Below are 26207 nucleotides of genomic sequence, written 5' to 3'. Positions count from 1 at the left end.
CGATAGAGCTGCTTTCAGGGAGCACAAAAAATGTGTCCTTTTGCCAGGACACCGCAGGATATCCTAGAAAAAAGCAAAATAAAGCTGGTTTCGCCCTAAAAGTATGCAACACTTTTGGTCACTTGAACTGCGCGCAGTCGCAATAAATTTCCTTATTTGTACCAGCCTGAAAGTAGGCAAACAATTTTTTAAAACCCGCCATATCAAATCTAATTAGGTTAAATTAGTTTCAATTGATCAAAGATTTCCTGGCCCATTGAAAAAACGCAATGTTAAGTTTTTAGAAGTGTTTTTATCTTTTGTTTCAAAAATACGTATACAAATTTATCCATTGCTTGTTATACTTAATTGCTATATACATATAATATATGTACCGTTTACGATGTAATTAATTCTCGAATGTTTACAATTATAAGCTGCGCTCCCGCCCTTGTATGTGTGTGTGTGTTAACTTATTTGTAAGTATTAAATCGATAATTAGATTATTGCTGTCATAAATTATTAAATCTAATTGAAACACTAAATGGGGGAGGAGCACGAGTACAATCGATCGATCGATAATAGCAAACTGCTGGAGTGCTGCTAAGTCGTGTCCCACAATCATGCTAACTAAAAACTAAATCAAATAATTTACAATACTTCTTCATGTGACTGCGCGATAAGTGGGTTCCCTAAATCATATCCCAAATATATACTAATCATAATGAATATATGGTTAAGTGCTTGTTATTTATGCATTTGGATGGATGGATAAGTGCATGCATTTCTCCTGTTTAATTGTGTATTATGTGTGTTGAGTGAGCTGCTTGCCTGTTTGTTATATACGCCCTAACTAAGAATAACCTGATTTTACTACACGCTATATTCATTAAAATATATCACAAAATCAGTGAAATGAAAATTCGCTGGAGTATTTGCTTGTTTCGCTATGCTTTGGATGATGCGTGAGATGAACATAATGATGCTAACGATGATAACGTTGATGTTGATGATGGTTTTGGCAATGGTTTGGTCCTGTTCTCAGCTGCAGCTGAGCGTCTGTCATCTGAAGCTGATGCCACACTTGCGACTAATCTTCGGCGTGTGTATATACGCAATGGAAAGAAGCAGCGGCACATCGTTCTCCGATAATTGCAATGGTGTTGTGATGTCGCTCAGGCGACACGGATCCGTTTCCAGCAGAAATGCGGCCAGCGTTTCTGATTGCAAATAAATTTCCTGCAGCTTCGATTCCAGAAATGCCAGACACTGCAAAGAGTAGAGATGATTAATGACATGATAGTCAGCGAAGAAACGTGCTCGACTTACCTCATAGGCGGGTATGCCGCCAACGTGCATGGCTTGAACAGTTTCGAGCATGCTGGAGACCAGCTGTGACATGCCCACCGGCGAGCTTTGGCCGCCGGCATAGGGGAATTGCTGCAGCTGTGATGAGATTAAACGTACATCCCACTTGTCCATATCGGCCACAATGGCGATATTCTCCGCCGGCTGTGAGATGAGCGAGGCAGAACGTGCGGCCAGCGCCAGATCCTCGCGTAGATTCATTTCCCACTTATTGGGCGGCGCACAGGTGCCCTAAAAATCGAGTAAGAATAAACTTTTCTAGAAAATGCTTGACATAAAATGATCATTAATTGAACTCACCTGCAGCACCATGTCGGAAACGTAGTGATCGCTGACGCTGAGCAACAGCGATGGAATGAAACCGGCGCGCAATTTGTCACCCGGTGGTTCGTCCTCCTGGGGCAGTTCCTTGATGCCCGGCACTGGCAGCTTGAGCAATTGCTGCGATTCATTGACAGCCGCACACTTGGCTGCCACCGACGAGACAGAGCTGCGTTGCGAAGGCAGCCGCTTGTTCTGCGCCCGACGCGTATAATTGGGCGTGGTCAATGGCTCCGGCATCGATTTTAGTGTGTCGATGGAGGCAGCCGAGTTGACTGTCTGCAGCACACTCGAACTGTTGCTGCTCTCGTTGTAGCAATGCACTTCATCCGTCTCGAACTCCAACTCGGTGGCATTCGACGGCGTTTGATAGGTGGCACTGCCGCTGTTGATGCACACAATGCAACGATCGCTGCCCACAGTCGTTGAGCTGCTGCTGGCTGCCAGTTCCGCCTGCTGTTGTTCCTGCTGCTGCTGTTGCAGCGTGACGCTGCTGTCGCTTGGCTTGAGTGATTCGTTGGCCTCCAGCTTGCTGGCCTTGTCCATCAGCAGATCGTAGTTGTTGGACATGACCAAATTCTTGCTCTTCATGTAGTTGGTCGCAATCTGCGGATATTGCTCAAAGTTGAACTTCATGCCCGAATGCTTCTTGTTGGCCATTGTGGCGTCATGGGTGCGCTGATGCAATGCACACAGCAGCTGTGGCTTGGACTCGTTGTCCTCGTTGAGATCCTCGTTGCTCTTCTTGAGATTGATCAGTGGCTCATTGTCGCCCAGCACAAAGACAACACCGTTACCATTGTCCACAGCAGTCTGACGACTGATGCCGTGCTCGCGTTCAATAAGCTTCTTGCATTGATCGAAATGGATTTGCTCCTCCAGACTAACGTTCTCCTTGATGGGCTCAATGCCCCACGTCATGCGTCCGCTCTTGCCCATGCTGTTCTGCGTTATCAAATCGGAGAGCGACAAATGCGAAACGCGTCGCTCATGCACCAAAGGCTCCAGGGGTTCAGGCGGTGAACTGCTCTCCACAGAGTAGCTGCTGCAACGACGCTCTAGCTTGCGATTGATGATCTTGACGCCCTGCTGCAGCTTGGCTAGATCACTGAGACTCAGTCCCTCCTTAACGCCCGCCGTTGGCACCATGTTCCAGAAGAAATTCTTCTTGCTCTGCTGCTGCTGTTGAACCGATGATTCCACAGCTGGCGATGGCATCGATTTGACTTCATCGAATTCCAAAGCTTCGATGGCGCCATCATCGATGCTGCCACCGGTGCCCACAGATCCAGCATTCGACTCTTCCTCCATGTAGAGCTCCACATTCTCGGGCGTCGTCACCGTCAGCCTGATGCGACCATCTTTGCCAGTGCGAAAATATTGCTGCGCCTGCTTCGCCAGCAGCGATTTCTTCTCGATGCCCGTGTCCATGAGATAGTTGCCAATGCGCAGCTCCTGTTGCACAAAATGCGAATCCCGGAATGCCAACACCGTTGGAATCTCGTTCTTTTTCAGAGTGCCAATGAACTGAGCATCAGTTTCATCCAGCTGCTGCTGATCATCGCCGCTGTCCAGTTCATCCATTTGCTGCTGTTGCTGCAACAGCAAAGCCTCATCATCATCATCCACAATGGCGTTGAGGTTCTGCTTGCACGTTGTTGTGCGCGTCAACCCGCCTAATCCTGTTGTGGCTGCAGGACGTCGTCGCAGCGTGGGCGGACTCTTATGTCGCTCCTGATTCGTTTGGCCAACGACAAGCTCGTTGATCAACTGCTTGTTGAAATCCTCACGCTTGGCGGCACGTCGCACCTCGCTGCAGCGTATGAAATAGGTTAGCACATTGAGCAGCTTCTCTACCCACATCTTCTCGGTGCCATAGATGATGGTGCGCGCCAACTTAGGCGGCATGCCGATAGCGCCATACAGATCCCCGAGTTGTGCCCAAAGCGCATTGTACGGATGCTTTTGAGCCACTTGTAATAGCTTCGCACGTCGCTCGATGGCCGCCGAAGCAGCCGAGGAACCTGAACCGCTAGAGCGAGAGCTATTGAACGCTGAGACGGTGGCCACCCAGCCCAGATGGTTGGTAAGAATACCTGTCAACATGGTGCTAATGAAGCTGCAAGAAAAGTATTGTATGTTAGATATTTACTAAGGAATATTGTCTTTAGTTAATGCTTACAAGTTGGAGTCTTTGGTGTCGGCGAAAGAGAGCAGATCGCACAGCTCCTTGATGAAGCGCTCGGCCACAGTTTTGGAGTACTTGCTGCCGCTAGTCGTGATGCTCAGCCAGACGGGCGTCTTGATGCGCGGCGCCGTGAACAGATCGCTGAACCATTGCTGTGCATCCTGCCACGCTTGGAACATGATCTGCAAGCAAGAGTAGGAAAAAAATATTCGAATAATGTGATAGATACATTTAACTATGAGAGACCTTTTAGTCCTCTATGTTATATTATATTAAAATTATAGAGCTTCATCAAAATCAAACCAAACGAGCGTCTTCCAGCTAGCTTCTGGGCATTAAATAAAGCGTGTTTAAGAGCCAAGTTTAATACAAACATTTGACTGTTATAGACCCTTTTATCTTCTATATTCGATGCGGAAAAGTTATAATCATTTTTCGATCAAATAGAACGATTTGCTAATCTTGATTCTGGATTAGAATTTAAAGTGTATTTAATAACAAAGAATGTTGAGAACATTCTACAAATTGATCCCCAAAGTGAACCTTAACTAATGATTTCTTAATCAAACTAGTTCAACAGTTATACCTAATTCTTAAACTCTATTTAACGTGAGTTTGATAGCAAGTATGACATCAACATTCAAGACGCTTTTGGCCATTTGCTGATGTCTCAAACAATATGTCAGGTACTTCTGATTCGTGATTTTGATTCTAAATCTGTTTCATGACTTTGATGAGAAGCTTGTTTTGTATTCTAATGTAATAATATATCTCTAACTCACCTGCAGAAAGTTCTTGTGATTAATGTAAGCATGCTCTGTGCTCGCTCGCAGCCGACTCAGCATGGACTCGAGCAGTGCAATGTGCTCGCTGCAGAAGAGCTCCATTTCCTCCTCGAAGGACTCGCTCATCGTAATGCAGACAGCAAGACCCAGCTTGTGCCTGCGTCGCTGATTGGCCTGACGGCGACCCATCTCGGGGTTGCTGCGCGACTCATTCGCACAGTAGCTGGCGCGTCTGTACTGCGGTGGGGCCATGCCACCTCCCTCGCTGCCACCGGCTGTGGCAGCCTGATTGCCAGCGGAGCCGCCGCCATTCAGCTGCACATTGTCGCTGAGGAAACCGATAAGGTCATGCTTGGAATGCTCATACTCGAAGGAGGTGCGCAAATTGCGCGAGATTCGTCGCTGCAGACAACCATCGCTGGCAAACTCATCCAGCTGCGGCGAGCTGGCAAAGAAGGTCCAATCGTCGAGGCTGAGCTTGCGCATGGCATCCGATTGATCGGAGATCACACTCCCCAGACTGCTGCGTGTGGAATACTGATACGACCACTGATCTCCACTGGAATAGGGGCCACCTGTGCCACTCCCACTGCCCGAGGCGCTGGCCGAGTAACCCGAGTCGGTGGCATTGCTGTACGTGGAGGAGAAACGCGGTCCACTGTCCGCTATCGACAACGAATGCTGATCGGCAGCTACGGGCACATCCAGCGGTGGCGTCAGACTCATCTGTCTGCCGCCCACGCTCACACTGAACGGCATCGAAAACGAGTTCATCGAAAGACCATCCATCGAGCCGTGTTCACTGCAAATCGAGCTGCGCGGGGTGAGGCTGTTCATCGAGAGCGTCGAGTACGGCGAGTGGCCTCCAGTTCCTCCTGCTGCGCCATTGGCAGTGGGTGTGAGATAAACCTGGGAGCAGAGTATCCTTGCGGGCTGTGGCAACCAGTGCACCTTCAAGGCGGTGCCGCAAAAGGACATGGCCAGCGAGCCAAAGACCATCTCTCCAATGGGCGTGATGTCTGCGCCAGACGGACGATTGTGCTGGAAAATAAGATAGTGACGAAGAGACGGATTAGAGAAGGTTTAGATTATAGGAATTGAGAATGAAAGGAAAAGATTGTAAGGCAGGTGAAGAAACAAGGGATTATGGTAAGACAGACTGATCTTAGTAGTTGAGTTAAGAAAGAGATAAACGGAATTAGAGATTAAGTTGAGTAAGAACGCAGACTGGAAACCATCAGGGTTTTAAATAAGATGAAGAAGTAGGGGAACTAAGAAGTGTTTACGAAGAAATTATAGCAAGAATTTAGGAAGAATGGAAGAGATTTTAAAACAGGTGAAGAAACGAGGGATTAAATCACAATTGAACAGCATATTGTGTTCTTACTAGGAGTAAAAAAAAGAGTATTAAGAAATAGAGTATGCAAAGAAATTTAAGTTGAAACAATAGAGAATATTGTACCCGAGTTAAGGAATAGATGAAATTGAGAAAAAAAGAGAGAAGTTTGAATATATGAGAAGCCGAGGATACCAGATGCTAGATCAGGGCATAAGGAAAGAATGTGAATAAAAGAAAATGAGATGCAAGTTGAGGAGGAATCAGATAAGTTTTTGGACAGAGCTTAGGAAATAATAGAGATAGAAGTATGTAAAAAATATGCAATTTTAAAAAAAATTTAGAGTATTAATAATGATTTAAGGAAGGAGATTACATCGGGATGATATCAGACAATGAAAGACTTGAAGAAAATGCATAAGCAAAGAAAGGAGAGTTTAGGAATTAAAAAGAAACATGGTGATTCACTTACTTTGTAGCCATACTCGGGGCACACCTCGATCAGGTTGCTGCTGTTGTTGTTGGAATGTGCTTTGGCCTGCAATTTGCCATTCTGCAGCGTCGTGAACTTCTCATTCTTGAGGAACTTGCCACCGCCAGCTGTGGCACTCGACGAATCCTTCAACGTCACCTTCTGCAAGGCGTGCGAGTCGAACAACAGCCGGCGTCCATGGCTGTCGTCCTCTTTGTAAAGCAAAACGCGCACCTGGCTGACATCGAAGGGGAATTGGCTGCAAAAACAAAAGAGAAAGAAACAACCTTAGTGATAGGAAAGAGATAGGTAATACTCGTATGTGCCTCTCAGATGACGCACAAATTGTTGGCACATTCAGTCGACACCCACGAATCGTATGTTACACAAAGTTTTTGGGGATTGCGACAATGGTTAAGGTCATGAGTCACGAGTCACGAGCAATGTACGCAAAACTTTCGAATGAGGAAGGCTGTGAAGGTGCAATTAATAGACATAGAGTAAAAATAGATAAAATATCATTTGCCAACTTTATTTAACTTTTCAAATACAACTGATCCCATATTATGTCCAAAAAGCACAGTCCTATAATAGAAGAAAGTGAAATTCTATTCATAAGACTTTCTTTGCGTAGATCACACAATTTTTATGGCATAGCAAATGAAGAAAACTTATCTTGAGGGTGATATTTTATATTCCTAATTCAAAATAACTCGTTTGCTTTATAAAAAGACATCACATGTTATGATTATCGTTAGCTACTGTAAGATAGTCAAATAATCTTTATACACAGTCATTATTGTTTTGCTTTCTAACACTAAATGCAACTCAAGAAAATCTCTCAATGAAAGCGTTAAACAATTCCCTCAAACATAATCAAAACATTTATAGTATTCTAGGAAAAACTATCGCCATAATTTGACTGATAGCAATCACGAGAACTACGTTAATCTAAGTACAAAATTCCAAAGAAATTTCGCAACAATAATATAATTTACTATCATGCAAATAAACTAATAGACTATTATGGCAATATGATAATGTTAGTTTCGCTAGTTCCACTTAAATTTTGGAGCAGATAACAGCTGACTATCATATCATATTAATTCGCCGATATCAATCAACAAATCGCCACACACAGCTGACAAAAATATTTACCATCGTAAATACAGTATATGATAATCATAATCGCAATCGCAATCAAACAATCACAATCACAAACGCAGTGGCTGAAGTTCAGAATATATATTCACAAATATAAATATAGAGATTAGCGCTTACTATCATATGATATCAGAGAGATGTTAATCACAGTTCTCCGAGAGCGTGAGTAATTCCCCGACTGAAGGCAACAACAGTTGGTCAACAATTGCTCATCCTCCTCATCATCAGCGAAAATGAAATGAAATGAATCCGCACTCGAAACAAATTACAGCGTCTCTTCTCTTCTCCTCCTCAACAATTCACTCGCTACGTCGCAGTAGCATAATCTTAGTGTAGTGCTCCTCTATTCATTGTCAAATCGAGAAATTGGGAGGGAGGTGGTGAGGAAGGAGGGGATGAGGTGTATAAATTGTATGTTCGCTCTATATATAGCACACATGAACACACGGCACGTGACGATTACTCACGGCAAAAATACAAAATACAAAATACTTGCGACCCTGATAACCCTCCTCCCCTCACCATGTTCCTCTCGCCACTGTTTTCTTTTTGCTCTCTTCTCTTTCTCTATTGTTCTTTCTTTCTCTCTGTAGTTCCGAGTTAAGTTTGTGTTCTTCTTTTCTTTTTTTTGGGCGTTTTTATGATGTTTGCGATTAGATCGTGTGCCAGACATGAGAATAACTTGTCGGTGTTATCGGTTATCGGATGTGAAAACAAATGCTGACTTGCAAAAAAAAAAATAGGAAAACACAATCACAAAGTGAGAGGGGAAATCGTTAAATTCCTGATCACCCAAAAACATTGATCACTTCCCACACACACACACACACACACTTTCAAAAAGCACTCGACATCGCGTCAACCAATTTCAGATTTGAGGTTCTAATTTATTTTTAGTGGGGCTTATAAATGGATTGTGGGACTTCTAACAATAAGTAGCGCTAAATTGAGAATACGCCAACTGACTAAATTAGCGCTATAATTAACGAAAATTTCAGCTCTTAATGCTTTATGACTGCCTAGTCCTCCTCCTCAGAGCGGGTGGCAGTGGGGTTGGGAGGTAGATACTCTGCTTTATTGCTTAATTTGGTCGTGTTTTATGAGACCGCGATAAGAGGCCCAAGGGGGAATTTTCTATGTGAGACACATAGATTAGTTAGTGTGGGCCCGACTGGGATCACGAGTGCAGATCCGCGGTTATTTTCAAAAATTGAGGCCGGACAGACAGACAGACGGACGGACGGACGGAAGGACGGAGGTAACATAAAGTGAGCTTTGGTCAGTAAATGAGGGGGAGCTTACGTGTATTTCAATGGCGCCGTATGCATGCGGATGTGAGGGTTTGTTTTATTTTGTTGGGTTGTTGGACGTGGACGCGTTCAACCAACTCGCGCGCTGTGAATATATTCGTACACTTTATATATATATATCCAATATTTGGCTGGAAGTAGAACGATCGAGCAACGCGAGCGCAGTGTTTATGGCCGCGATGCTAGACGCCAAATGAAGTTCAAGGCGTTGTGAATCGCGAAATGGGGCGAATCGGAACGGATCGGATCGGATCGCATCGGAACGTCCCGGACAACAACAGCAACAACAAAACGATAAAAAAAAAAAAGCAGACGAAATCGAACAGAAACTGAACAGAACAGAACTGAAAAGTACCTCAAGGCAGCGACGCGCACGTCTGAATATGAGAGTGAGTGTAAGTATGAGTGCTCGCTACTAGTACTCGGTATAGACTCGGGTACTCGCGCGCGCCTGATCGATATAACATACTGCACACACACACACACACACACACACACGTATCTCTCAGCCACACATAGTATATATATTTATGCAGATACGGCGACGACTGTCGACTGAACACTGAACACTGACGACTGCGCCTCATGGGGCACAACAGTCTCTCTCTCTGTGTGCGTTGGCGGTGCGCGGTGGCAGGGCGAATCACTTCAATTGACGCGGCAGGCAGGCAGGCGAAGCAGGCGAGGCAACAGTGTCGTCAGTGGAGGCAGTCAAAGAGACGAGGTGCGGCAAAAAAGCACGGCGCGCGCTGCTCACATGATTCGCGTCCAGCTGCGACAGAACGACGACGAGCATCACATGTGCCACCACACAACAACACAAGCACAACCACCACACACACACACACATACAGATAGAACAACACCACACACATATTGTCTTGTCAGAGAAGAGTGATGTGTTAATATTTTGTTTAACAAACAGGCAACAACAACAAAGAGCAGCGCTCGCAAAAAAAAAGCTGCAAAATAAAAACAAATCAGACACTTTTGTGATGGATTAGAGTCGCAGCGAGTCGAGAGTCGATAAGTCCGCGGAACTGGACTTTGACACCTGCCTGGCCTGCCACTGGCCTACGTGTCGTATGAGCGATCGACCTGCCACTGACCCACTGACTTCCTACAACAACCTACACTTGGTTTATTGCTCCAACTCTTGACGCCAGGCGCCCATCAAAACTAACTTTCAAACCTAACTCATTCATTAAAAAAAGGAAGGGAGAGGTAAAACATTTCAAGATAGATGTTTTTTTTTGGCGTTGCATGATGATGATGAAATAGCGCAGCTAATCAGTCTGGTATCGTAAAACTCGCGCAGTTGGGAGTTCATTGATACCGTAATTTCACAACATTTAGCAAATAATCTATAGATAATGAATCTCTCACTCTATATTTAATTTGTTATTTATACTTAGTAAGTTTGTTGGGTATCCGAATTGGTATTCGATTCCTATTAACCGACTGTAATCAATGTCCTCGCATTAGCCGTGTTATCATTATTGAATTCGTTCCACTTCTTTTCAATGGAAATCAAACTTCAGTTGTGCATCAGTTTGACGGGCGGAAACCATAACTGTAAAACGATACAATCGACCCATTTGTCGATATGATTCACCCAGGGTAAACACTAAAAATAAATAAACTTGCGACATTTGCCAACTTTGCAGCAAAGTTTTGCATTTCTTTGCAGTCAGTTGCGAATTGCAAGTTTTGCTGGAACTGCATTAAAAAAAGAGTGAATTACTCTTATTACAATTGCTTGATTCCACTTTTGGATTATTTCCGGCAAAAAGGCAATAAATAATGATTCCAAATTACAGAAGTAAGCTGTAATAAAGTGCATAGTATAATGTTTCATAGCCTACTTAAGTTTCGTCTAATACTTCCTATGACAGAAATCTGTAATAACAACTTCCTATATGCATTTGATTCAGCTGTATCATATTTCAACCTATCTGAATGACCGCATGAACGAAATTAGTTCGAAGTTTACCCAAGAGTGTAAAAATAAAAATAAGACCATACTGTGGTTTTATTTTTGCTCATTTCCCCTAGGAACAATTTAAATCGAATTTGGCGAATGCGTTTTTATATTTCCTTAATACTTTTCTTCACATTTTGTGTTGTTCAAGTGGAGTATTTTTAGATTTAATTTTTCGATGTTCATTTGTCGATTAGAGGAAACGAGCTTTTTAAGTATTCTTCGAGAGTGCGCACGGCTTTAAAGTCAACTCAAGAGCAACGGCGACTGATACCTAGCATAACCTTGCAGCGGGTAATCGAACTCTCAGTCACGATGCTGGAAATGTATAACTGTATCGCATTGTGTGTACAGGGTGTATTGCGAATGCACACAATGCCGTGACACCCTGTTGTCGTTGTTGTTGTGGGGGTTGTCGACAGATTGAGCTTTTGCTGCAAGGGCAACTTAAGCTCGCGGTTGTCTCACCTCGCCTCGCATCGCATCGCATCGTTCGCACTCTTTCTCACTTTCTTGCACTTTGTAGCCATCTTGCTCCGACAGTGGTGCCATCTCGCTCAGTCGCTTTGATCTTGCCTGCGCGCCTCTTGCTGCTTGCCATATGCTTGGATCACATGCTTTATTTTTCAGCTACGCAAGCAAAACAAAAGGCGAGCAACAATAATAAAATAAAGCAGCAGAAACAATACTAAGCAAATACATTAACTTATGTGTGCACACACACACACACACACATACACTCAAGTATATTATGTACAAACAGAAATGTGCATATGTGTTGGTTGGAAAAAAAAAAAGAGACTCTTTTCGCCCCGCGGGCTTTTTGGTTGAGCAGATTGCGTTGTGTTGGCGCCGCTGCCGTTTACTTGCTGGGCCAAGGCAACAGAGGAGCAGCACTGTGGAAAGAGGGGAGACATGAGAGGGGGGAAGGGAAGTGCGGTGGGTGCTACGTTCCAAATATGATTGATATGCTGTACGGTTCCGCTTATCAGCGCCAAACACTTGAATTATGTTAAGTGTCTCTGATTAGCCCTTTTGGATTTACTATAAATCGAGCAATTATACCGCAAGCAATCAAGAACAAGCGACCATGATCGACAGCTCGGTACTGCGCATTAGTTTTGCTAAGAATCGACCTAATCAAGTGTATACAACATTAGATTAATGAAATTATTACTTAAGAATTTATGCAAAACTCTCGGGTCAGTTGGTCAGCTGAAAACCAAGGCTAAATCTTTCACATTTATTATCAGTTGCTTGTAAATGGAAAAAATACTGAGGCAGTGGGTGTGGCAAACTTGATCTGTGGCCTGTGTTTGATGTGAATGTTGCCTTTAAATTAATGAGCGTAAAATCGACTTTTAATATCTAGTTAGCAAGTCATTAAGATTGTAAGTCAATAATCGAAAGGTTTGATTTATATTTGAGATGTCAAAATGTGTTGCTAAGGTATTATTTTAAGATACTACGATTTTTGTACTGATATTAACCTATATAAACAAGCGTTTATAACGAAAAGTGTTGGTTGAAATTTCAGATGCAATACTGTTTTTGTTTAGATACTACTTTTAGATTGTACGGATTCTCCACTTAAATAAATCCATGTATATACACAAAATGTATATTTAGTTATAGCAAACATTGCCAGATTTTGTACTTAATCCATATAAAACAAAGCGTCTTTAACTTTGGCAAACATTGCCACGCAGTCATCAAACTCTTTCTTGCAGCGAATATAATAACTATAAATACAGTGTACAAGTGTGTGAGTGTAAGTACAGATATATGCGCACATATATACGTGCCTAAGACTATATATAGTCGTATATATAGGCTGCAATTTGTAGCCATAATCAAATCAAGCGGCAACATCTTTTAATCGCATTACACTGTCTGTGTGTGTGAGTGTGTGTACGTGTGTGTGTGCAAGTGGTACTGTATGTGTGTCTTTGTTTGAGTCAGTGTGTGTGTGAAAGAGAGCGTGCAAATAAAAACAGATTTCCAAAGTGACTACAACAAAGCAAAAGCAACACAGCGACAGCAAACAGAAACAGCAACAGCAGCAGCAGCAAACAGCAACAACGACGGCAGCTACAACAACCAGTTGCTTCATACAACAAGTCACATGACCAAACCAACCCAACGATGGCGACGATGGCGTCGCTGCCGGCAGCGACGTTGGCAGCGTTAAAAGCACAGCGAGCGCTGTTGAACGACAATGAAAATGACAACAAGCTGCCTCTGCCGGCAAAAGGCGCAAAAGTCAGGCGAGTCGCGGTCGCAGTCGACGTCGACTGCAGCAGCGGGAACAAGAGAGACAGAGTCAGAGACAATGCAGAGCCGTTTGTTTGGTAACAACAACAAATTGCCTATCATTATCATGAGATGCAGCTCTATTATAAACAAATATATATACTCTATATAGACAGATATTTAATATATATAAATATAAATGTAAATAACTGTGGTGTTCGCAATAGATAAGTGGTTAAAGAGCAAACCACCTTCACCCCCGGCCCCGCTTCAGCCCGCGTCAACCAACCAGCCCGTTGTTCAAGTGCGCAAATAATCGAATGTCAAGTTCAAAGCAAATTGCCAAAAGGCGTTGTCTGTCATCGGCCACAGTAGTTGTCGATGTTGTTGCTGTTGTTGTTGTCGTGGTAATTGCCAACGTTGTCAGGTCCCAGGCGAGTGGTGGGCCAGGTAATAGCCCACAATAACATGAGAAATGTATCAGGCAAACAAATAAGCAAATGACGACCAGACCACGACGACGACGACGACGACAGCGACGCGACGTCGTCTGATTGCCAAGTGACACTTGAGGCAATGCTAAAATCAACACAAACAATGAATGAAGTACCAGCAGCATGCCTTGCTCGCCTCCCCACGCCGATCCCCCTCCCCCTCTGCGTCACTCGGCGATCAATGAATAGAACCACTAAAAGCACAAAAAGTAAAAACAAAAAGAACGAGAACGAGACGGAGAAACCAGAAGCCAAAGTGGAACTGCGAACCAGTTCAACAGCTCGGCGGGGGGAGTTGCTTTTGATCATGTGACGTTGGATTAACAAACACACACACATTCACACACACATTCACACACACGGAGGCACGCACACGCACACACACCTAGATATATCTGCCATATGGGAGGGTGAGTCAAGATGGGAGCGGTCAACGAAATACAAAATAAAGGTGACGGAACCAAAGCAAAACAAATGGCGATTCATCATTGCAATGCACTCATTAAAATGAGCTTAACATTTTGAGCGAAAGTCAATAAAAATAAAATCAGTAAACATAAATGAAATTATAATAAACGAGTGAGTACTCATTAGGCATAGGCAAAATATCAATTGATCATGCCCAATTATACACATTTGTTTGGGGTGGGGTTTAGGTTATTAATAAATAAATAAATCTAAAGAGCCAATGCAAATAGCGTAATTTCATTTAAATGCCCAGATTCCAGTTAAGCATTAACATTGTCAGCACATACGTAAATTTCAGGAAATTGGACTTAAATGTGCATTAACATTAACAGCGTCACTCAACACAACACATCGATGTGAGTAAACTTTGTGCCGCCCGATGACGAAATAATGACTATAAAGCTAGTGTCAAAGTTTTGCCTTTCGGGTAGTGCAATAACATTTTGCCAGCGTCACATTCACTTGTTTACCTGAAAATAAATGCTATAAAAAAATCTTGTTGAACCCCAAAGTTCAATAACATGAACCGTAGAAACTGTAAACATTAATAGTTTCGTTTTAAACCTACATTAATTACATTATTCTAATGGAACATTTCCACTTTTTTCAAAAAAGATTATCTAAGCAATAAAATGATTAAAATGAAAAAAAGAGTTGAATTACGACTTTTTTAGATTTAATATTAATATGGAAATATTCAACTTTAAAGAAAAGATTACCTGAACAAAAAAATGCAACTAAAAATGGAATTTCAAATTATTACAATTTAAAATTAAAAAGAGAATTGAACTATATTATTTTTTATATTTAATATTCTCTAGTTTTAATTTATTTATTTGTTTTATAGTGCTGCAATCCACATCTTTTAAGCTAGGGATTCTAAGAAAAAATAATATATAAATAAATACTTTAGGTTCTTCCCATTCTTTCCATTTACCGCAAAAATATTCAACTTTTAGAAAAAGTTTGCTTAGATAATCTTAGATAAAATGCAACTAAAAATGGAATTTCAAAACATTACAACTCAAAATTAAAAAGAGATTTGAACTAAATTCTTTTCTTAGATGAATAGTTCGTATCATTATTTTTTTCTTCCGTTTTTTATTTATTTATTTGTTCTATAGAGCTGCAAACCACATCTTTCAAACTATGGTTTCTAAGAAAAAATAAAATATAAATAAATACTTCGAGTTCTTCACATTCCTTCCATTTACCGCATGCCACATACCAAAAATGTTTAATCTAGAAATACTATTGGGCTCTCTTTCTACTAAGTCACGCTCACAAACATCAACTGCGTCACATGAGCGCGAACCTCATTTCAAGATAGCGGCAAAAAGAAAGCGCTGTGTCAGCTTTCGAGCTAACCAGCTTACCACATGAGGCACCACAAAGCTGGCCCCACTTGCCACGGCATTAATAATAATCTCTGTGATTGTACTGTGTATTGCATGCATACATTTATAGTATAAATAAATGAATATATACATACATTATATATATATGTGCATTTAAAATTTCTGTTGATTTTTTAGCAACCATAATTCGCCATAATGTGCATTTTTATTATTATGGCTTCAATTTCGCAATTGTAGCTATAAATTTGTGGACATCATAATAACGAAAACACACGCGGACAGACGGTGAACGGGAGTATATAGAAGGCAGAAGGCAAACGGCAGTCAGATGGAATTGATTGTGATGAATGATTTATGCATAACAAGATATGCCACAGAGATATGTGCAGTATAAACAACAAGAGGCCAAATTGACGTGAACAGAGCTTAGCAGCATTATTTACACCTTGACGGGCAGCAGCACTTTCTACACTTTTTGGGCATTATGTCTAATTTGACGTTGCTCGTTGAAAAGCAAAAGCAATTTTGTTAACTGATAATTACCAACGACAACTACAATGACAACGACAGACAGTGACAGAGGCAGAGGCAGACAACGTAGCGCGTCCAGCTATCAGTCCTAAACAACAACAATAACAACAACTACTTCGAATACCAAAACAAAAAAAACAACGAAAGCCGCAGCCACAGCGCGATGACTGCGACGACTCACTCATATGACTTGGCAGACCACGAGACTTCACACATGGAGGAGCCACAGTGGCAAACGTCGACTACGTTGGCATTTAAATGTGATTATACTCTCTAAAACCAAGTGAACTGTGACTGGGAATATTTGCGGTGGAGCAATTGTTGTTGTTTATTTCTTTGAAATTCACACGCTAAATTATAGAAATGATATTTCATTTGAAATAAAAGACTTGTTTGTTGAAAGCACTTTCAATAGTTAAGCTTTCGCTAAAAGTTGTGCTTTTAATGTGCTTTTAACAGCTTTTCGTTAGAAACAAAGCCTTTTCTCAAAAATGTGCTGGTTATTTCTATTTTTACTTCAACTGAAGAGAATTGCGAAATGCGACTCTGAACTTTTAAATTTATATTAACTTTTTCGTTTTTTCAAGATCACCAAATAATCAAAAAACTTTCGATTTTTTAGTTTAAATTCATATTGTTGCATATTTTAGTACTTATTGTATAAGAAATTAGGTAAAAAATTAATTATATATTTGTTTTTACATTCTTTCTCAAAATTATACGAGAAAATACTCAAAAAACTTTAAACTTGTTATTCAAAAATTATATTTTTTATATTTTAATGCTTATTGTATAAGAAATTAGGTAAAAAATTAAGTATATATTTGTTTTTGCCGTAACCGCAGCTTTAAAGATTAATAAAGCATCAAATATGGGTTCATAAAACTAAATTCTATATGTTTTGAAGCTAATGTAACTTTTGAAAGTTTTTATTGCGCCTTCGACACTTTTCAGTGCACTTTAAGGTAGCGGAATTTATAGCGAGTTTATTAGTCTAGCAATACTAATTAGCTGTTAATGACTGTTGTCGAGACTGAGACTGGGATTCGCACAAGTACACACGCACACACACACACTAGCACAGTTACATGCACACATAGACAGACACAGAGACAGAGACAGAGATAGAGCCAGACACCCATATACCAATATACCCGCTGATAATGGAGCAGGGTGATTGTTTGCACTAAAGACACGAGGCTGCTGCGACGCAAATACATTATGCCTCGCAAGGTGCACAAAATTCCATAAAAATAGAAAAAACAGAAAAACAAAACAATCACATCAAGTAAAAAACAAACAACAGAACAGTGACAAATGCAAAGTTAAATACATAATTGACCAAATGAAATGTGACCAGACGACGCCAAACAAAATGGATCACACCAGACATTGGGGCGCCCATTAGATGATCTCGTAATGGGTGGTCGCGATCGATGTAAATCACAATATAACACAACAATAGCACAATAGCTTCATATCCCACATAAGCCTCGTGAGGTTTTGGGGGTATTATTAATAGGGCATGTGAAGCGCTAATGATTGATGTGTCTCTGTACGTGTGTGTGCGAGTGTGTGTGTTTTGTAAGTGTGCGTGCGTTCGTGCGTTACATTTGTTTAAACAATTTGCGCTCAGTTATCGACATTAATGAATTTCCAATTCACAATCAATTTTTGGCACACACCACCGCAAACCCGCAAAAGGCTCTAAATGATATTATTTATACCACACATCTGGTCGCTCGATTGATTTATACGCAAATTCGATGAGCAATCAAATCGATCGATTCACACGATCCCCCACACATAAAGCAAAAAAGCTGCAAGAAAAAAACCAGATATATACATGAAAATGGGTAAGAAATAAGAGAATATAAAAGACTTTGTTGGCATAAAATTTCCACAATCGAGTGCTAATTGCGGCATAGACACAGATAAACTCCCATACCATACCCATATACCATATACTACTCTAGTCCGTCTATCAATATCCGATACATCCGATTGTATAGAGCTGTCTCGCTTTGGCTAATTCGTGTGAAAGTTGGCGGCAATTTATCGGAAATTATTAACCACGTGCTAATAACTAAGCACACAAACACATATATGACCATCTGTGTATGTGGTATGTGTGCTTCTGCGTCAAATGACTTGGCTATTTGGGTTAGGGACTTAACGCTGCCGCCGCTGAAACACATGATGCCACTCCATCTGTTTTTTTTTCTTTGCTTTTTGTTTTTTTCTTTTTGCTGGTTGTTTCTTAAATTTCGCATATTCGAATGTGACGACGACGTCGACGAAATATGCGAATGTCTCAGTCGCAGTCATGTGACTGGCTAGCAAATGTCTAAATATGGACACGACTTGGCCATGATTCACACAGCCACACAGAAGAAGAAGGCAGGGGGGCTTGGCTAGAAAGCTGGAACGAGTCGTCGGGTCAGTCGCATGACTGACACACTCCACACAGATAGTAGTTAACATAATGACGATGATTATTATTTGCTTATGATTATGAGTGTAGATAAAAAAAAATAATATTCAACTATTTGCTTAAGAATTTAGTCGCAAGCCACAGAGTCACAAAAAACTGAAAATGGAAATGAACGATAACACAGACGGTCACACTTTCACACACACACACACACATAGATAGATAGAGAGTCGTGCGCGCAGAACCTGATGGAAATTTACCCAGGCGTGTCGTCAGTATAAACAACAATTTAATAAATTAATTTTAAGTGTCAGCAAAAGTAAACACACAAATTTATTTATTTTATTTTTGTGTTTGGTTTTACAGCACTCAACCAAAAACTGACCTAAGACACACTTTAAGCACACACTCACACCCACCGGACAGTGTGACCGTCCCTCTGTCCCCCAACACCAGACAGACAACACACAGTGTGTTCCTCCCCCTCGTACATATCATTAGTTTAACGACTACAGCAAATTTTTAAAGTTTACATTTAGCAAAGTGCAAAAACCCCGCAATTAATTAGCAAAGTGAAAAGTTTATCACGTGATGGTGAATGGAGCAGAACAGCAACAACACTGAGTATGTGTGTATGTGCGACAGTGTTGGCCATAAATATGTGTATACTTCTTGCACCTGTATTGGCCAATATACACTTGAAACTGCCAAATGGCCAAATGTGATATACATATGCCATTTTTCATGCCTTATCGGCCATTTGACAGGGGTAAAGGAGGCAAACCACTCCCCTCTTCACCGTCTTAGTACCCCACTTAGATACATGTGTTGATCGCGTTAATCGATTTAACAAAAGACGCGCTAGGCAAACGATTCGCGCACGTTGAGCACTGAATGGGGCAATGCAAATTGTAATTGAACAATTGAAAATGCTGTTGTTATTATTATTATTGTGATTGCGATTGTTCTTCATGATATTGTTACTGTTGTCGTTGTTGTTGTTGTTGTTGCTGTTGTTGATCGAGCATTCACACACAATCAATAAGCAAACAAACAAACATACAACAACAATCAGAACGGTTGACAACAAAGTGCAAGCGTCAAAAATCAACATTGTAAACGCGAGCACAGTTCAGCATACTACATAAGCAAATAAACAGTACTCGTAATAAATAATAATTAAATGAATTAACAGGGAAACAACAAAACAAAGCAACGCACACACATCACATGCCTCCAAGCTCACACAACGAATTTCAAATACTCTACAGGGGCTGCTGCGTAAGTAAACGCAATTAGCTAAAAGGAATGCTCAACTAAGAATATCCTCCTTTGTAGAAGGGTAATCCACATACACATGCGTATACGCACTCACACATACTTATAGAGTACGTCACACAGCGCAGCGGCAAAGGCAACAACAAAATGTGTATGACATAATAATCACGAGAGCAGGCAGCGACTGTGAACGCCGATTAGCAAGTCATGTGATTCGTTTTTATTTACATTTGCGCCTGACGCCCGCTGCCTCCACACCACGTCTTGCCTACACACACACATACAAAGACACACGCGCACACAGAGTCGCCCACGGTGCCCCCAAACGCCACAGCAAGCCGATCGACAAGTTGGTGCGAGCACAAGTAAGAGCGAGAGAACGAACATATACGAGCGCCCACGAATAAGCGAAATCGTATACGAACGAATCTGTGAGCACTCGTGTGACCAGCAATGCATTGGAAGAGGGAAGTGGAAATAAAGAGAGAGCGCGTGCGAGAGCGAGAGCACAGCACGGGTTAGTAATAGTGTTGGTGGCTTGCTGGAGAGGGCGCACCTTTGACTTGCACTTTGACTTTCCCACAGCAACAACAAGAGCAACAGTTATCTATTCACATACACAGACACAATGGACACATACGCAAATTGAATTGGACCCCACACAGAAAGCAGTGCATTTTTTGGCGTACGTGACGGCTATCGAAGCATTTGCCAAATGTTTGTTGGGTTTATTGTCCCCGTTTTGCGTTTGCGTTTGCCAATTTGCGTACGAGACACCAAGAGGAAGAGATAAAGAGCCGTCGCAAATTGACAGAGCGACGACAAAGGCTAGGCGACAATGGAAATGCTTTCTTTCCACTACCTCTCGTTATCTGTGTGTGGCGAATGCGAATGTGTGTGTGTCTGAATGTGTTTGCACTCTTTCTTATACCCGCATGCTTTTCATAGAAAGGTATCGCTATGGTTTCGCCTAAATTTAATAATTAACTGATTACAAGCAGGGAAGGAGGCACGATAAAATAGCCTACCTACCTATATACCCTACGTTAACGGGTATTTAGCAGTCGAGCAGGCACACAAACTATTCGTTTAATTTCGATTTCGCTTTTGCCCATGAGTAAACTGCATGTGCAATGCAGCAGCTGCCTATCGGCCCAGGGGTTGTGTGTCTGTGTGTACTTGCGCCTTTGTTTTCCAACGTCCTTTATCGACGGCTACTTAATGCCAGGTGTTAGTTAAGGCTTTGTTAGATATGACAGCGTGAGTGTGGCCAGACATTTCGACTGCTACTCGGCAAACAAATTTCCACACGAGAATCACGACACGTGCTGATCTCCAACAATTATACAGTTATTGATATGCATGAGTGTGTGAATGTGAGCTAGCAAGCAAACAAACACACACACATACATAGATAGATAGACAGACAGAGTCAAACACTTACCTTAGATAATTTCTGGACGTTTGCGTAGCTTTTGCGGACGACGAACTATTATTATTATTGCCGGCATTTCCAGCGGCGACAGCAGAAGCAGCGGCAGAGGCGTGAGTACGTGATGCCGCCTCCGCTACTGTTGTTGTTTGGCTATAATTTAGCGTAGTTGACGCTGGTGTTGTTGTTATCTGGTTTGCTGTTGTTTGAGGTGCTGTTTGCTGCGTGGGCGATGTTGCTGCTACTGCGGCGGCTGCTGTTGTTGTTGTTGCGGTTGATGGTACCGACGGAAAGAACAGTTTATTCAACAAGGCCATAATAATATACAACTGGCGCACCAAGAATCGCAATCATTTATTAAACACAACATCTGGCTAGCCAACACAAATTATTGCAATTTACTTGAAACACACAAATTGCGCTCTGCTTCTTTCTCTTTCTTACTTTTGCGCCTTTTCGTGTGGGGAACGGTGGAGGGTATGTCTAACACTTCACCAACACTAATGCATTAGACGCAACTAAAACGCACTTTAGATTTTTACACACGCACACTATCGAAACTTTCGCTTTGCACTTTTCTTTTTCTTATTTATTGACATTTACTCACTAACACATGCAAGCAAATATGCAAACACACATATATACGAAATACAGATGCAGACGTTATGATGCTGCTGCTCTCTTTTGGCAAACTGGCTGGCAAATGATCTCTTCCTGTCTTGGCCAAATTACACTCACACACACACGTAAACAAAATACACGCGCTGTTCTTTTTGATTGAATATTTGCTATTTTTGTGTTTATTTCACGTATGGTGGGGGGAACTGAGGTGTGTGTGCTCTTTTGCCTATTTCAATCACTTATACATACACACACATATATATTGTGTGCATTTATTTTTTTCGCACTTCTTTCGATCAACAAAAATATTTAACGATTTTGCGCGCCCACACGACGTTCGTCTCGGCGAAAAAAAAGATGTATTTATTGTTGTTGCTATTGGGTTTGCAGTTGTTGTTTCTGTTGTTGCATATATCTCCGGAATTGTTTATGCTCACATATATACACATTTGCACGATTCGAATGAGTTGTCGGCGACCGAAAACTTTTATTTTGTTTTTTGTTGATTTGTTTTTCAAACAATCTATTATTTATTTGTGTTACTTTTCATTTCACGCGCTGCGGACGCGACGTGCTTCCTGCTCGACGACAAAACAACAACAAATGTTATTCTTCTTTTGATGCTAGCGACCCGAGCGCGACCACAGAGTCTCTTTTTACTTGTTATACTGTTATACAAATACCGAAAATGTCCATGTTAATGCTCAGCTGAACTGTAGCCGCTCTCACGAGCTGCGTCCGCTCAATACACCATGTTATTAACATAATTGCCAATTTTTCAGTATTTTACCGTTCATTTTGCTGTTATATATAGCCAAAGTGTGACCATATGCGGCATTCTCTTGTATTATTTTGGTATTCAAATCTTGTTATATAGGCATATTTGGAATAAAAATTGGGTTTTATTTATTAACATAATACATTTTATTAAAAATGTCTTCCTCTGACCAATTTTTAAGATTGTTAAATTTAAATTTGCACTATTGCATAGCCGTTGTTTTTAAGTAAGTGTAACCAGACTTGTATTTTTAGCTGGCATGTTCGGTATATTTTGCTATTTTAAATATCATCCCGCGTAAATGAAATCTAAAAAATTAATTTGAATTTTAAATTGTAATTGTTGAACTTTATTTGTTTGACTTACATACATATACTTCAAAAAATTGTAGACCCACATGCGAGGAAAAAGTGGGCAATCGGTTTACATACGATGTCGTATTGTTTTTTTCTTTTGCTTTGTGTTTTGTTGCATTTTGTTTAATTTAATTGGAACCGAAGTAAACAAACAAAAAAAGATCGCTTCATTCTTAGTATATATATATATAGATTAGCGCTAAATATTCGTAACTCCTGCATCGATTAGTGCGCACGTCGGTCTAGGAATTCCCGAGATAGTATATATAATAATATTTTGAAAGTGTCGCACAATAACTTTTAAGAGATTTTGATATCAAATTACAAATAGAGAAATAAATGATGCGACTTTGAGTCGCCTCCATAGAGTGATAGAGAGAAGCCTTATATTAATAGGGGGTTTTAATGTTTTATACTTTCGTTAAACTGGTTGGTTTTGCTTGCGTGCATAATTTGTGTGTTTTGTGTGTGCTTGAGAGTATGTGTATGTGTATGTGTGTGGGGGTGTGTTTGTGTGTGTGTGGGGAGAGAAAAGATGTGTGTTTGATAGCAATGCTATCTATATATATTCCTATTCCTTGCATGTGGAAGTATCCATGGGACTGGCTGGCTGAATAAACGCCGTGGCCGCTGCACTTGGCTGATTGGTGGGCGTAAAAGCCGACAGCGAAGAGTTTCTGCTGCTGTTGTTGATCAAATTGCCGCTGGACGAATTGTTCATCAACATCAAGTTGGACGACGACGATGAAGCGCTGCTCGATGTACCGCCACCGCCACAAGATCCTCCTCCTCCGCCAGTTAGCTGCTGGTTGTTTAGTGATAAGATGCCACCCGCTAGAAAAGTGCCAGCGGCGCCCGCTGATTGAGGCAGTCCAGCTGCAGCAGCAGCACCTAAGCTCAGTCGTTCGCTGCTCAGATTCGATAGAAACCCAGCCATACCACCGCCACCGCCAGTTGAAGCTGCACTGCCCCCGTAGATGGCAGCGGAACCAGTGGCCAGCAATGGATTTGTTGTGGTTAGCACATTGGGTGCGGAAGTGTTTAGACCCAGCATGGGCGTAGGCAGTGCTGGCTTAATGAAGCGCTCGCTGGCGCGACGATTCTGCAAAAGAACGAAATATTTATCCATGCTTCTAAGTATTTAATTTGCAAGCTCACCACAAGTTGGCCGCAGGCATAGCAGCGATTTTGTCCCGCCGTTCCAGGACTGAGTGGACGACTGCTCGATGGACTGTGCGACACTGGACTGCTGATCGTGCGCTGTCTTTGCGCATTTGCAGCGGCTGCCGCGGCCGCAGCAGCAGCTGTGGTGGAGCCACCCGCCATTAGATTCTCATTGTAGAAACGCTCCTCATCCATTTCTAGCGATGATTCCGATTCGGAGAGATGGCGACACAACGCCTCGCGTCGTTCCACTTCCTGTTTCAGTTTACGCTGTAGTCGTGCATTCTCCTCGCGATAGGATTTCTCCTCCTTTTGGGCGGTTGCAAGATTGGCGCGTAGACGCAACACCTCTGAGCGCAACGTTTGTATGTGTGCACTCAGATTAGTGGCCGTGTCGCCATTGGCATTATTGGTGATATCACGTGGCGTTGTTGGATCCGACACCGGTTGATCCAATTTGATTTGCAGCGAACGCTTCTCTGTCTCCAGCTTATCCATGCGCTTCCACAGTTTATTCACGAGCGCCTCCTGCTCCTGTTCGAGTGTATTTTCCAGCTCAACCATTTCGCGTCGCAGCTGTTCCAAATTCGTTTGTTTATTATCCGTTTCCGCCTGGAGTTTCTCAATTTTACGCATCAACTTGTTGACCAGACACTCCTGTTCCTGCTCGAGCGTTTGCTCCAGCTTGCACTTTTCCTGACGCAGCTGGTCGAGTTTGCGCGACAAATCGTTAGTGAGGCATTCCTCCTCGCGTTCATAGTGATGCGCCAGCGTTTCCTTTTCCTTCTTGAGTGCTTGGATCTTCTTTAGCAGTGTGTTTGAAATATATTCCTCCTCCTGTTCCGCCTTGGCTTGCTGTGGAATTGAGATAAGAGTTAAGTGGGAGCTTCACAAGTATTGCAGTTACTCACGATTATGACCGAGGCCTGTTTGAGAAAACGATTCTCTTCCTGCACCACCTTAAATTTAGTCTTCGACGTATCCAGCTCTGCCTTGAGCACTCTGGGAACGGTGAAGTAATTTAGTTGAAGCCACGAAGAGAATTCTCTTTACTTACTTGTTTTGCTGGGTGAGCGACTCGATGCGCTTCTGTAGCTGCTCCCGGGATACAGGACTGGGGGGCAGCATGGTGCCGCCATCTAGTGAACTCTCCGACTCACAAGGACTCTCCATAGCTGCGGCAAAGAGAAGAAAAGAGAATGTTATTTAATGCCCAGACACAATTCGTGTCTTTGCGCTGCAACAAACAAAAACAAGACTGAACGAAAATAAAGAAAAACAAAAAGTAAAACACAAAGAATAATGTATACGCTTCTGTTGTTGCTGCTTTTGTTTTTCTGGGACTCTGATCGCAGTTGTTGTTGCTTGCTACAAACAAAGAATGGCAGCAAATGTTTAACCTTCACTCTTCGCTGCGGTTCACTTGATTTTGTTGATTTTATTTTTTGTTTTTTTTTTTCATTCTTTTTGGGCGATTTTTATGCAATTTTAGAAATCGATAGTTAAGCACAGCACAACAACAAGGTCAGTGTGAGAGCGTGGCATTGAAATCATCTCTCTCGCCTTGCAGGCGGCTCCTCCAGCAGCCACCTCACCCCACCCTTTCTTTAAGCAGGACCCCCTTTTTGAACACCTCACCCACATTACAACTACAACTACAAGACAAACAGTTGTTGCCGTCAAAGCGACAGAGAAAGAGATTACACTTTAAATATATATATGTGCTTGCCATTTTTATTGCCATTTACAATTTACCTGAAGTTTTGTATTGTCGACGATTCGCTTCTTTTTTGCTTTTTTTACTACGCGCCGCCTCTGCTGCTTCTTCTTGCCAGGGCGAGTATTGAGCTTTTTTCCTTTTTTTTGTTGTGTTGCACTGCACACAGCTCCCGTCGCACTATATTACTAACCGTTTTGTGGGTTGGGGGAGGGCGAACAAGGGAATTCGCTTGCGTGTGCCTGACTCGTTGCCTATTTAATAGGTTGCCACTTTTCCCAATCGCACCAACATTTTGCAAGTTTTTGTCTAAAAATGAATAATGCGAAAAAAAAATTGCTTCACAGTGCTGCAGTGTGACCGAAACTTGTAATTTCGAGTATACCAATTTACTGTGCACAAAAGTTACTGACTGAAGT

General features: G+C 42.0%; 3 protein-coding genes and 1 long non-coding RNA gene across 6 annotated transcripts in view; 1 reads left to right on the top strand and 3 right to left on the bottom strand.

Annotated features, from left to right (window-relative positions):
- The window catches only part of LOC133840444 (uncharacterized), a 96577-nt gene extending 78316 nt beyond the window's left edge, over positions 1-18261 (bottom strand). The window contains exon 1 of one of the 2 annotated variants that reach the window (XM_062272274.1): positions 18238-18261. The gene's annotated coding sequence lies outside the window, so the exon portion shown is untranslated. The remainder of the gene's footprint in view (positions 1-18237) is intronic. The other variant, XM_062272269.1, reaches the window with a different exon arrangement.
- Positions 273-22384, bottom strand: LOC133840436 (uncharacterized). 2 transcript variants are annotated; one of them, XM_062272255.1, is made up of 7 exons: positions 21165-22384; positions 6450-6708; positions 4639-5682; positions 3851-4038; positions 1648-3787; positions 1309-1578; positions 273-1248 (listed from the first exon to the last, which is right to left on the bottom strand). In XM_062272255.1, the coding sequence occupies exons 1-7, from the start codon at positions 21467-21469 to the stop codon at positions 1042-1044; spliced, it is 4413 nt and encodes a 1470-aa protein (XP_062128239.1). In that variant the 5' UTR covers positions 21470-22384; the 3' UTR covers positions 273-1041. The 2 variants fall into 2 exon arrangements, with proteins under 2 accessions (XP_062128239.1, XP_062128240.1); XM_062272256.1 differs by lacking the exon at positions 21165-22384 and adding an exon at positions 8916-8956.
- Positions 9103-10702, top strand: LOC133840470 (uncharacterized). Its single transcript, XR_009894186.1, has 2 exons — positions 9103-9318; positions 9849-10702. It is a non-coding gene; the product is annotated as an uncharacterized LOC133840470 (long non-coding RNA).
- Positions 22385-22936: 552 nt separating the features above from the next.
- Positions 22937-26174, bottom strand: LOC133840448 (coiled-coil domain-containing protein 6). Its single transcript, XM_062272285.1, has 5 exons — positions 25827-26174; positions 25129-25246; positions 24983-25073; positions 24066-24926; positions 22937-24009 (listed from the first exon to the last, which is right to left on the bottom strand). Exons 2-5 carry the CDS (start codon positions 25242-25244, stop codon positions 23479-23481), a joined length of 1599 nt encoding a protein of 532 aa, XP_062128269.1. The 5' UTR covers positions 25245-25246; positions 25827-26174; the 3' UTR covers positions 22937-23478.
- Between the last annotated feature and the right edge of the window lie 33 nt (positions 26175-26207).

Source organism: Drosophila sulfurigaster, chromosome 3, assembly GCF_023558435.1.
Source record: "Drosophila sulfurigaster albostrigata strain 15112-1811.04 chromosome 3, ASM2355843v2, whole genome shotgun sequence".
In the NCBI taxonomy this organism is placed as follows: Eukaryota; Metazoa; Arthropoda; class Insecta; order Diptera; family Drosophilidae; genus Drosophila; species Drosophila sulfurigaster.
The sequence above is the reverse complement of the archived record's forward strand: the minus strand, read 5'-3'. Positions and strand labels throughout refer to the sequence as shown.